The sequence below is a fragment of the Amphibalanus amphitrite genome, unplaced genomic scaffold (assembly GCF_019059575.1).
Source record: "Amphibalanus amphitrite isolate SeventyFive unplaced genomic scaffold, NRLGWU_Aamphi_draft 000259F_arrow, whole genome shotgun sequence".
In the NCBI taxonomy this organism is placed as follows: Eukaryota; Metazoa; Arthropoda; class Thecostraca; order Balanomorpha; family Balanidae; genus Amphibalanus; species Amphibalanus amphitrite.
Window position 1 is genome coordinate 692265 of NW_024881754.1, and position 12900 is coordinate 705164.

At 51.3% G+C, this 12900-nt stretch overlaps 2 protein-coding genes across 4 annotated transcripts in view; one reads left to right on the top strand and one right to left on the bottom strand.

Moving 5' to 3' along the window:
* LOC122386696 (exocyst complex component 6B-like) overlaps positions 1 to 12900 on the top strand; it is a 118371-nt gene that overhangs the window by 94202 nt on the left and 11269 nt on the right. The window lies entirely within an intron of this gene.
* Positions 700 to 4999, bottom strand: LOC122386697. Of its 3 annotated transcripts, none has more exons than XM_043376151.1 (2): positions 4348 to 4984; positions 700 to 3390 (listed from the first exon to the last, which is right to left on the bottom strand). In XM_043376151.1, exon 2 carries the CDS (start codon positions 3387 to 3389, stop codon positions 2457 to 2459), a length of 933 nt encoding a protein of 310 aa, XP_043232086.1. In that variant the 5' UTR covers position 3390; positions 4348 to 4984; the 3' UTR covers positions 700 to 2456. The 3 variants fall into 3 exon arrangements, with proteins under 3 accessions (XP_043232086.1, XP_043232084.1, XP_043232085.1); XM_043376149.1 differs by having other exon boundaries at positions 1896 to 2867; positions 3180 to 4999; XM_043376150.1 differs by having other exon boundaries at positions 1896 to 2864; positions 3180 to 4998.

Sequence of the window (12900 nt, forward strand, 5' to 3'; positions counted from 1 at the left end):
ATTGTTTTACACACTCAGTTGAAATGTCACGAATGCATATGGGAGCTCGCCGGGCTCAGCCACGGGAATATCCAGCGAGCCCTCCACTAGTCGTTGTCCAGGGGAATACTCGCTGAATATAGTTCCGCCGTGCTCGCCACCATGGACAACCATGCTCACGTACGCGAACTTGTAGTCAGCGTCCGCCACAGCCAAAGGGATAATTGGGTTATTAACAGTTACAGCGTTATATTGCATCACCCTGCTTGTCATGTTGAATGTAAACCAAGGGAAATGAAACAATTCACCTAGACATCGAGGGAAGTTCCATCTTTGTCCATTTCTTGAGCCATCTCCAACCAGCGCCTTGTCTGGCGTTGCGAGCTCTCTTGGTCCCAGCACATCCCATATAGCTGTGCACACATCTGATATGATCCCAGACACTGTTGATATTCCAGTACGGAAATACCCCTCAACATCCTTCATTCACATGCCTGAAGCCAAGTACCTACATGAAACGTGAGTCATTGTTTACTAACTGAATGTGTGTGCTGTATGGTAGGTATCTACCAAACAGTGTATGTGCAGCAAATGCTAGACATGAAGTAACACCAATCGCAAAGGGCTGTTCAATCCATAAATAAGTCCAAGACCCTTACCACCTGTTACCTTAAATCGGTTTTACTACAAACGTATACGGTATACAATGACAAACAAAAATCATTTCATCAAGAAGCGTTACATACCTCAAATGCGTGCTCGTAGACAGCCTGCTCCTTGCTTGGCAGCAAAATGAATACCGCCGGGAAAATTAGGCCGTAGCGCTCACAGTGAATTGAATACAGCTGTGCGAACACTTTCAGGACACTTTTCAAAGTTCCATCACCGTACCAGCTTGCGCTCATCGCCAGATCGGCGAGAGAGTGGTCCGTGTCGAAAACAAGCACCCTTCCGCCCGCGAACATCTTCTCCCGGCTGTCGTGCAGACAGAAGGAACCATTCCTCAGGCCATCCCACTCTTGCGACGGTTTTTCTTTGGTCCTCACGCACCTCGACGTCTTCTGCTGTGACGGGGTCCGCATGAGCGCCTATCTCTGCTTGGCGGTACTTGCGAAGATTCCGGGCCAGATCGGCTGCACGCGGGGACACCGACAGCGCGGCAGCAGACAATTGGCGTTCCGCAGTGACTAGGATCTCGTGCACTGGCTCACACGTTGCTTGTGCCTTCCTCCACACAGTTGCTATTCAACTCTAGATAACTTACCTCAGTCCCAGATCTACGACCTTGCCGTACAGCGCCTTGCTCAGGTTGAAGTGGCAGGTCGTCATGTTCTTGGCCGGGAACGCTTTTTGCAGCGCGTTCATCGCTCCTCGCTCCAGATCAGTCATAACATTGCCACCTTGTGCCGCTGGTGCGAGACGAAGCATGTTGTCCAGCACAACCTGCATGGAGAAAAGAATTGTTATTACCGATGCGAATTTCAAAGTGCGTGGGCCGGGCGTGTGGCTCAATTTTTGGCCCCTGGGGGGCTGACGGCATGCCTGAGCTGACAAGACTCAGTGCCGAAACCAGCTAAGATAATGCGTTGAAGAGATAGTCTCGTTGGGCTCAATGCCGGGCTTGAGTGAGTGGGTGGGGGAGGGGGTCAAAGCAGAAGGTAATTTGAAATGTCCAGGCAGTAGGCACACACGAGAGCTGAGCGCGATGGCGATCGCCGATCATCCACGCCCAGCTTGTTGAACCACATTGTACGAGTTCGCAATCTGGTCAAAGCTAGGGCAGCTTGGTTAACAACTAAATCGGCTTTAATACAAACGTATACGGCATTTTCTTAAAACCAACGTTACAGACATTCGCCGCCAGCCGTACATGTATTGTCGTTCTTTATCCCCAGAAAGGTAACCTGCCAGGGTACCATCTGAACGGAACTGAAGCTGATCAGTGGACAGCACAAACGGCGACGTTACCCCCGAGCCTGCATCGAACCTCATCGACAGGGGGGCAATATCTGAGGGCCGCAACATCAGCGCGATAGCTAGCAGACATATCGCCTTCAACCGGAGCAACTTCAACGGTAGCGACTCGTTCACAGCCCACGACTCAAACAGACGAACAAAGGCTGATACATCCATCACGGACGACCGTGTCATGGGTGCCCGTGTGCCGCTTTTCACAATGGCCTGAGACAGACGCACGAGAAGGGGATCGTGGAGTGGGTTGGCTACTCCCATCACCTCGTACAGTGCAGCCAAGGCTGCTGACATGCAGCGTAACGTAGAGTGGGGTCTGTCAGACACACTGCACTCGCCTACCAGGAAATCAGCCACTACCGCGCCATCTACCGGTGGAAAAATCAATTCACGTATTCTACAAAATTCCTTAAACTTACAGATGTACCTGTCATAATTCGCGTGAGTGGAATGAGCCAAACACAGAGGGAACTGCTCACGTGCAGCAGGAGACCAGCCGAGCGCCTCTAACCGGGCTCTCCAGAGATCCGCCAGGCGAACAGAGTCCACCGTCTGTTGCGGTGCGGCTCTATCTGCTGGTGCGGTAGCAGTGGAATACAGGCCTGCGTCACAGGCGGCAGCCGCAGCGGCGGGCAGACGCTGAGCCGCCGCAGCCGCTCCATCCATGGCTGGCCTGGCCACATCGGGGCAATCAGCGTGGCCTCGGCACGCTGCGCCTGCACCGCGTCCAGCACACGTGCGACCAGCCGGAAGGGCGGGTTTATGAAGTTGTTGTGCTGTTGCCAATCGTTCTGACCCAGAGCGTCCACACCAGCGGTACCGGGGTCCCTGAAGCGGCTGTTGTAGACCGGTAGCAACGCCGTAGACAGGGAGGCGAACCGGTCGATCGTGTGCGGGCCGAACATGCGCTCCAACTGCTGGAACACAGCCGGATGGAGTGTCCACTCGTGACGCAGCGGAATACGTGACAGCTCATCGGGGTCTACATTTAAATATCCTGCAATGTGGTGCGCAACCAGCATGACCTGATGCTCAAAAGCAAACTCCCAAATATTCTGAGCGATGGCGTCCAGGCGACGATCAGCTGACCCAAGCTTGTTAATGAGCGCGACTACCGTGATATTATCGGACAATATCTCGACGGTTTTGCCACGAAGCGTAGAACAAAATGACAGTAAGGCAAAATAAACAGCTAGTAACTCGCGAAAATTGGACGTTTCTGCGCTCACCTCTGGCCGCCAGAAACCCGAGGCGGTTTGAGCGACCGGGGTGGAAAGTGTCGCTCCCCAGCCAGTCTCGGACGCGTCGGTGGAGAGCTGCAAGTCGCAGCTGGCCGGCGGCACCAGCAGCCGGCCGTTCCACCCGTCCAGCGATGTAAGCCACCACGCCAGATCCTCTCTGGCCTCGGGCGACCACGGCATTGCCTCGTCCCAAGACATCCTAGAATTCAACAGACGGTAAATGTTCCGCAACTTCAGCTTGGCCGGGAACACCGCTGCCATCATACTGATACACCTACCCGCGATGCGAGCCAGCAGACGCGCCGACACAGTGGGCCGCTTTAACATCCTACCTATATCCTGCTTCAGCTTCGACACTTTGCATTTAGGCACAGTAATGAACGGCAATTCACCCTCGGACGCACAGTGCACATCGAAACCCAAATAAGACACAACATTTGACGGCTCCAAACACGACTTCTCCCAGTTGACACACAATCCTAATGAAGCTAAAGTATCTAAAAATATTTTCACGTCACTGGCCATTCTATTCTTCGTTGACGTCAATAAAAAATCATCTACGTAGGCCATGACCGACAGGCGTTCGGTCCCTCTCATATACTCTATGACCACCCGAATACATTTGTGGAAATAGTACGGGCTAGCCACCAAACCAAATGGTAGAAAACACCATACATACCAGCATCCACCATACTGGAAACCCAGATACGTTCTGAACTCTTCACGGACAGGGAAATGATAAAATCCGTCCTTTAAATCTACAGTGACCGCCAGCTCACCACCTCTCATAACCTCTGGCAGGACAGAAACACCTTCTGACGAAAAATGTGGCACATCACAGTGAGAATTCACATATCTCAAGTCACAAATGAGGCGATATTTGGAATTTTTCTTTGGAACAACCTTCAAAGGTGAGACACAATGCGGCACGTCAGCTACTTTTTCTATAACACCTCTCTTTTCTAGCGCCATCAGCTCAGTTTCCAAAAACTTTTTCTCTGGTTCATTAAAACAGGGATTTTCAAAGACACGGGGCTCTGGAATGTCACGCACAGGCACCGGCACACCATTCATAATCCAGTCCAGAACTGCATCAGGCGCCCCAATGCGCACCCACTCGTCCTTATGCAGCGGCATAATTCCCCTCACAACTCACGTGATGGTTTACTCAGCTGAGAATGTCCCTGTGACGTCATCCGGCTGCTGCGCTCGGGCGGCCAGGTCACGAGGCCCGGGTGCGTACCCGAACCGCCCGCGGCGGAACCTCCAGTCAGCTGATCCGGAGCCCGAGCCCGCCGCGCCGCCGCCGGGTCGCTGACCCGCCGCGTCCAGGCGGTAGCCTCTGCCCGGACCGCCAGAAGCGAACGGGAAGAATGAGCCCCGCCCGCGGAACCTTCCAGAGCCACTGACCTGCCGGTTGTGTCGCGCTCCGGCGATGGACACGGCTCGCTGCAGATTTTCCAGCGCCCCCGGCGTGAAAGCTGCCGGGTTCTGCTGCAGCGTCTGGAACAGCCTGGTCGTCCCGTCATCAAACTGGTTCGCCACCAGCAGGTTGGTGTACTCTTCTTGCAGGTACCGGAGTTGTGCGATAGCTATAGTCGATAGTTCAGAGAGGACGGGCTCTCTGCTTGTACACTGAGAGAGCAGTTTCAATACGGTCTCCTGATACCGCGCACACTTCTGAATGACCTGGAACTTCGGCCAGTCAGCCTTGCTGACGCCTGCTCTTGAATCACCGACCACCAAGTCCGGTGGTAGTCTGACCTTCGCCAGACTTTCGCGAATGCTCTTAAAGTCTGTCTGCAGATCACTGCCCGCGCCCACTTCAGACTCACCGAGCGGCTGCGGCTGAGTGTCTGCGCATTCTTGAGTGTCGACCAGCCGACGACCGGCGGTGTCGGTCTTCAAATGTTCACTGATTGCAGCCACTGAGCTTTCCAACTTGTCAAACCTCTCAAGAAGGTTGTTGAACCGTTCCTCCATGAGGAAACAAGCCGCCTCGAAATACCGGCGGCTCGCGCAACACGGAGCGTCGCGGCTCGTGCGGAGCACCAACGCAGACTGACCCCGCCCGCGACCTCGGTCACGGGCCGGGGTCAGCCCCTGGCGGCGAATGTCGTAACTACGGACAATGACAAAAAAAATCGTTTTATCAAGAAGCGTTACATACCTCAAATGCGTGTTCGTAGACAGCCTGCTCCTTGCTCGGCAGCAGAACGAATACCGCCGGGAAAATTAGGCCGTAGCGCTCACAGTGAGTTTGAGTACAGCTGTGCGAACACTTTGGGTACACTTGAAAGTTCCATCACCGTACCAACTTGCCAGATCGGTGAGAGAGCGGTCCGTGGCGAAAACAAGCACCCTTCCGCCCTCGAACATCGTTTCCCGGCTGTCGTGCAGAAGGAACCGTTCCTCAGGTCTTTCCACTCTTGCGACGGTTTTTCTTTGGTCCTCACGAGTCACGCACCTCGACGTCCTCTGCTGTGGCAGGGTCCGCATGAGCGCCCGTCACTGCTTGGCGGTACCTGCGGAGATTCCGGGCCAGATCGGCTGCACGCGGGGACACCGACAGCGCGGCAGCGGACAATTGACGTTCCGCAGTGACTAGGATCTCGTGCACTGGCTCACACGTTGCTTGTGCCTTCCGTTTCACCGTTGCTTTTCAACTCTAGATAACTTACCTTCAGTCCGAGATCTACGACCTTGCCGTATAGCGCCTTGCTCAGGTTGAAGTGACAGGTCGTCATGTTCTTGGCCGGGAACGCTTTTTGCAGCGCGTTCATCGCTCCTCGCTCCAGATCAGTCATAACATTGCCACCTTGTGCTGCTGGTGCGAGACGAAGCATGTTGTCCAGCACAACCTGCATGGAGAAAAGAGTTGTTATTACTGATGCGAATTTCAAAGCCCATGGGCCGGGCGTGTGGCTCAATTTTTTGCCCCTCGGGGCTGACGGCATGCCTGAGCTGACAAGACTCAGTGCCGAAACCAGCTAGTATAATGCGTTGAAGAGATAGCCTCGTTGGGCTCAATGCCGGGCTTGAGTGAGTGGGTGGGGGGGAGGGGGTCAAAGCAGAAGGTAATTTGAAATGTCCAGGCAGTAGGCACACACGAGAGCTGAGCGCGATGGCGATCGCCGATCATCCACGCCCAGCTTGTTGAACCACATTGTACGAGTTCGCAATCTGGTCAAAGCTAGGGCAGCTTGGTTAACAACTAAATCGGCTTTAATACAAACGTATACGGCATACAATGACAAAAAAATCGTTTTATCAAGAAGCGTTACATACCTCAAATGCGTGTTCGTAGACAGCCTGCTCCTTGCTCGGCAGCAGAACGAATACCGCCGGGAAAATTAGGCCGTAGCGCTCACTGTGAGTTTGAGTACAGCTGTGCGAACACTTTGGGTACACTTGAAAGTTCCATCACCGTACCAACTTGCCAGATCGGTGAGAGAGCGGTCCGTGGCGAAAACAAGCACCCTTCCGCCCACGAACATCTTCTCCCGGCTGTCGTGCAGAAGGAACCGTTCCTCAGGCCATCCCACTCTTGCGATGGTTTTTCTTTGGTCCTCACGCACCTCGACGTCCTCTGCTGTGACAGGGTCCGCATGAGCGCCTGTCTCTGCTTGGCAGTACCTGCGGACGTTCCGGGCCAGATCGGCTGCGCGCGGGGACACCGACCTTATAGTGAGAGTGAGACGTTCCGCAGGCGGGATTGAAAGTCGGTAGTTTGTGTTCTGCCTCTCCAGCTTTGGAGTTAGAGCAACTAGAAGCTCTTCAAATCTATCTAGGGACCATTCTGAATGCGGAGTAGAACTCGTGTGGATTTTCACGTTCTGCAATGGCCATCGCATGATACTCTCCACAGCACTGTCGTCCCAGAAGCGCCTCTCGCCCGCTCTGACCGAAAAGCTTTGCGCCAACGACCAGAAGTCCCAAAATTAATAAATTGTTATCACCCATGATAAGTGAGGTCGAGCCGATCCGAGGCATTGCTTCGACATTCTCAGCTAATCCATGTAACATGTTTGTGTTTCGTGGCGTAACGTGGTCTCAAATCCCCGCACCCCGCCTGTCCGTGATGAGTCGGTCCTTATACATACCTCTAGCTGAAAGACACCACAGTCAAAGACAACGCCAAGTTAATCAATGTATTCGTCCGTGACGCGGCGGCATGGGCGCGTCACGGACGGAGGCGGGCCGGATCGTAGCCCGTCAAGGCGTGCGGTGGTGCGGCTCGTTGATGGCAATGCAGGCGCGCCAGACGTCCAGCCGGGGTCCTCGGATGTACCGCCGGTACCAACCTCCCTGCCACCGGCCGGATGCGCGGATCCCCTGGTCGGTAGCCCTGGCAGCGGCTGCGGTGGTCGACCCAGGGTCAGTCGGGACGGTCGCGACGCCGGCAAGGGATACTGGCGAGCTGGGTGCGGACCGCGGCATAGGCTGCATGCATGTTGTCTCCAGCAGCGGTCTCCGCTCGAGCAGCCGCTGCGGTTGTAGCGGAGGCACACCTCGTTTGGGGGAGCGGGTCGGCCCTGGCGCTGCTGTGTCGGTCCCGGGAGGCGACCATCGGGGGCGGCGGTTGCAGTCACCGCATTCCCGACGAGGCCCGTGCTGTCGTTTTTTTTTTTTTTTTTTTTGAATTTTGCATCCCCGCTAGCACAAGGCTATAGCAGGGGAAGGGAAGTTACTTGCTGGCAATTAGCCAGATCTTTTGTTTTACGTTAAGTTAATTGCCGGCTATTTTATTCCGGCCCAAGAGGCAAAGCAAAGACAAACTTTACGTTAGACCGGCTCATGTGGCGTCCGGTGGGTTGCAAAACAAAGGGAAGGCCGAAAAGGTGCCAGACAGGCGAGACCGATAAATTTGGTTACTTACATAGAGATTGCTGTTGAGACTTGCTGCTGTTTTGTGTGCTGTTGTTTGGTGTGTGTGTTGTTGTTGTGGGGTGAACTTTTACCAGGAAAAGTCCTAACTAGAAAAAACCTGGTGCCTAACCAAGAGGGCAAAAACCTGTGCTTTCAGCCAAAGTACACAGTAAAAAAGCCCTTTCTTTAATTACGTTATGTTACGTTACGTTATATCGCTAATGTGTATGTGTGTTTGTGGAGCTATCACCTTCATCCACTCCCGGGGGCCATGGATGCAAGCCACCTAGGCCGCGCCCGGGGTGTCCGGCCAGATAGCTTTAGTGTCTCGAGTGGGCCTCAACCTTTAGGAGGGATCCCTGTCGAGCTTACACACATATATATATACACTTGGAAAAGGCGACCCGTGTGTAGGCAAAGGAGAACGAAAGCGAATGGAGGCAAAAACGAAGCGGATGGAAACGACGATGGAAGATCAAAGGACATCTATATACTGTGTGCAAGGTTGCGATCATATGCTATTGATGAGATTCGAATCACTGAGGAAGGTAAAGAGAAGTTCAATTAGATCTGGATGATCATCACCCAGGAGAGTTGGAAGGTCCAGGTTGAGGTTGTGTGTGTTTGTGTAGTGAATGATGTGTTGACGGTGTTGGTCGTAGTGTGGGCAGTTGAGAAGGAGGTGGGCAATGTTGAGTCGGGTGTGTGCGGCGCAGTGTGGACAGCTCGGGGGTGGCTCATTTTTTATGATAAAATCATGTGTTATCTTTGTGTGTCCTAGCCTCAATCTGGCTAGAACTATTTCCTTGAGTCGATTATCTTGATTAGAGGATGTGAAGTTACCAATTTGCGGGTGGATTTCAAAGAGATGATCGTAGGGAAGGGCCTGCCAGTCATACTGGCGCAGGTCTCGGAATGTGTGATTGAGGTGCGAAAGGATGTCTTGGTGTGTACAGCGATCTTCTTTACGATTAGAGAGATTAAGGCTTTGTTTGGCAAGCTCGTCGGCTTTTATGTTTCCCGGGATGCCACTATGTCCCGGGATCCATAGAAGTCTGATGTTGTATCCTATCTTGTTTAGGTTAATTATGTTCTTCTTAATCAGGTATACAATGTGGTGGTCGGTTTGATTCTGTGATTTGATTGCCGAAAGTGATGAGGCAGAATCAGTGCAGATCACGCTGTTCTTAACTTTTTTCTTTTTGATGTGATTGATAGCATGAAGTATAGCCGCAAGCTCGGCTGAAAAGATAGAGAAAATATCCGGAAGACGACTTGATTTTCTATAATGGGTAGAGAAGACTCCTGCTCCCGATTTGCCGTTCATGACAGATCCGTCAGTGAAGTAGAATGTTGTTTGTTGATGTGTGTGGCAATATTCGAGAAAGAGTTGATTTACTTCTGTTACTGTTACTCTATCTTTTTTCTCCTTGAAGAGGTATTCAATATTATCTATGCGATCAAGGTAAGCTGATGTTATAGGGGGAATTGGCAATATGGTTGGAATGGTTATTTGAAAGTGATCAATTACTTTCTGGAGGCGACGAGAGATCAGTGGATAGCGACGCTGATTTGTGAGTGGCGCATACGATTGGGTGTTTGTGAGAATTTGGTAGGCGATATCATCCGGGCGGGAGGCACATCGTATATAATAGCGCAGCAGTAGAAATTTGCGGCGCCTGTCAAGTGTGGGTATGTTTGTGTCTATGTGTAGGGCTGTTATTCTCGTAGTGCGTAGGGCACCAGTGATGATTCTGAGTGCATGATTCTGTATTGTTTGCAATTTATCAATACGGCTCGAAGCTATATCATCGTATAAGAAACTGTTATAATCCAAGATTGGACGAATTAGGGTTACGTAGAGTCGAGTGAGAGTGCGTCGGTCCGCACCCCACTCTCTGCCTGCGATGCATTTCATAATGTTGATTCTTCTGGTACACCTTTGTACCAGATCCTCAATGTGAGCGTTGAAGTTAAGTGTGTAATCAAGAGTTATTCCTAGAAATTTGTGTTTTTGTACGTATTTGATTGGTTTGTTGTCTAGTGTGAGGATTCTCCATTTGTCACGTAGCAAACGATGGGAGAATATCACTGCGACAGTTTTGCTAGGTGAGATCGTAAGACCCCACTTCTTGCACCATTTTCCTATGTTATTAAGTGTGTGTTGTATTTGTTCGATTCCAATGTTAGGGTTATGATGAGTATACCAAAGTGCTATATCATCAGCGAAGAGAGAATGCTTGATATAAGATGGTTCATTATCGAATATATCATTTATCATTATTGTAAAGAGTGTAGGCGATATGACGCTGCCCTGTGGTAGGCCATGTTCAAGAATGTAATCTGGCGAGTATGTGTTCCCACACCTAACCTGGAAGGTGCGATTAGAGAGAAAGTTACTGATGAAATGGGCCATATGACCCCGTATGCCTGTTTTGTGTAGTTTAATGAGTAGAGCTTTCCTATTTACTTTGTCGAATGCATTCTTGAAATCAATGAATACTGCTATTGTGTACTCTTTACGCTGGTACCCTATCTGTATCGAGTTAATAAGATGTGTTATGTTACTGGATACTGACTTCCTAGGTCTGAAACCTGTTTGGTATGGAGAAAGTAGATTATTGGACTCCAGATAAGCCCTAATTCGTCCATTAACCATTCTTTCCATTAGTTTTGATGCACAGCTTGTGAGGGATATTGGGCGATAGTTTGCAGGATCAGAATGTTGTTTGCCATTTTTAAGGATTGGGATAATAATGCTTCTGCGCCAGGATGGAGGATATGAATTGCTTTCCCAGAGTTGATTTATATTAGCCAGGAGAGTTGTAAGTCCAGATTCAGGGAGATTTTTGAAGAATTGGTATGCGACCTGATCTGGACCAACCGATGTGTTTCCACATTTGGCAAGTGATGAGTGAAGCTCATGTTCTCTGAATGGTGCATTGTAGTGTTCGTTGTTGAGTGAGTCAAATGAGAGTGTACTGAGGTGTGTATCAAGTGTTGTGGTGAATTGTGCTGGGTATTGCCGTTCAGAAGAGATATTGGCGTAGTGGATAGCAAATTGAATAGTTACTTCTGAGGGGATGATGTAATGTATGTTGTTAATGTAAAGGTGGGGTACCTTGTAATAGGTCCGATTTTTAGTGAAACATTTGATCAGGGACCATATTTTCGAAAGAGGGGTAAATCTATTAAAAGTGTTAGCAAATTGTTGCCAGCTTGAGCTTTTGGCTTTCAAAATAATTTCACGTGATTCTCGTCGAGCCTTACGAGCTGCCTCCGCGTGTGCGTCGCAGATGCATCGTCTAAAGACACGCATTGCTCGCCTTCGAAGTGCTACTGCTCTTTGACAATCAGAGTTCCACCAGGGAGCATTTTTGTCGGGGATGGGGGGTCGAGTAAGAGGAATCGTCTGTTTTGCTACGTTAAGTATCATGTCAAGGAAAGTGTTAATATCTTTAGGGGGATCTCTACATTCTACGTTAATGTGTTTTTGAAAGTTAGCCCAGTCGGCTCTCCGAAAATTCCATCTTGGTAGGAAGTTAAAATTTGTTTGTTCTGAAGGAACATCAATGGAGTAGTGCAAAGGGAAGTGATCACTAAATAGGGTATCGTCTGCAGTGTATTGGGTGAAAAGTGTCGCGGTGTTTGTGTCCGTGATAGCGAAGTCGATGACGCTATGTGAGGCTTCGCCATTAGTGATGCATGTGTGTGTTGGTACTCTGTTTGTGAGTGGTATCAAATCAAGTGCTTCTATTACGTTAAGTATTTGTCTGCCTCTTGTGTCGTTGCGTGCGCACCCCCATGTTAGATTTTGGGCGTTAAAGTCTCCCATTATGATAAAAGGAGGGGAGAGCTGGGAAATCAATTCGGAGAGGTGGTTAGGATTCAATGGGTAGGTAGGAGAGAGGTAGATAGAGAGGACAGTTAGATCACGCTGTGCTATTTTAACTTTGGCTCCTACAACGTTAAGCGTTGTATTGAGTTGAATTTGGTGGTGCAAGATATTATTTGAGATATAAAGCGCCGAGCCGCCCCGGCGAGGTGTTTCGTTTACGTTATCTGTATATAGAGAGTAGTCACGAATGTTAAAGTTATAATTGATCGAATCAGAGTCTAGGAATCTGGTTTCTTGGATGGCGGCAAGTAACGGTTTATTATGCATGATATAGTTCTTGAATTCCCCCCAATGAGATATCAGCGAGCTGGTATTCCATTGGAGGAAGAATTCAGGCCGTGATTGGTTCATTTAAAGTGATGTGTGCGCGCCGCTCGTGACCGTGTGAGGCGACGATCGTAAGAGGAGGACCGCGACCGCGGAGATCGTCCCGCATCTACCGTACTTGGGGTGCTTCCGCGACTTTCGGAAGAGTACCGGCGGATTGACGAGGGGGGTGAGGAGGAGGATCGGCGGCTGGCTCGGGATCCAGCTGTCGGGGACCCGGTGGGGGTCTCCTTGGGAGCGCACTCGGACTGCGCGGGTTCACTTTCCGGGGAGTCCGGCGTGAGGGGCTCAGACAGAGGGGAGTCCGGCGTGAGGGTCGTGTTCGGTGACGACTGGGGCGTCCGTTCCGGTGGAGGGGGCGGCGGGGACGTGTCTGCCTGGGCTGGGCGCGGAGGGCGAGGGCGCGGTGGCGGGATCTTCTCCCGCACTGCCGGGAGCGGGGGCCACTCGGCTGGGTCCAGCATGGCCTGTGCTGGTGCTCGTCTGGCTGGGTCCAGCATGACCTGTGTTGGTGCTCGTTTTGACTGATGTTCACGCGCAGCTTGCTTGGTGGCCTCGCGGTGCCATCGGTTGGCGTCTTGCACCACGGGGCACCCCCTGTCCCAGGACGGGTGG

Coding starts and splice junctions, on each gene's coding strand:
- LOC122386697 (XM_043376149.1), bottom strand. CDS start 4,328: ATGCCGCTGCATAAGGACGAGTGGGTGCGCATTGGGGCGCCTGATGCA. Junction 2,868..3,179: donor CGGGTTTCTGGCGGCCAGAG/GTGAGCGCAGAA, acceptor GCTGTGTTCCAG/CAGTTGGAGCGCATGTTCGG.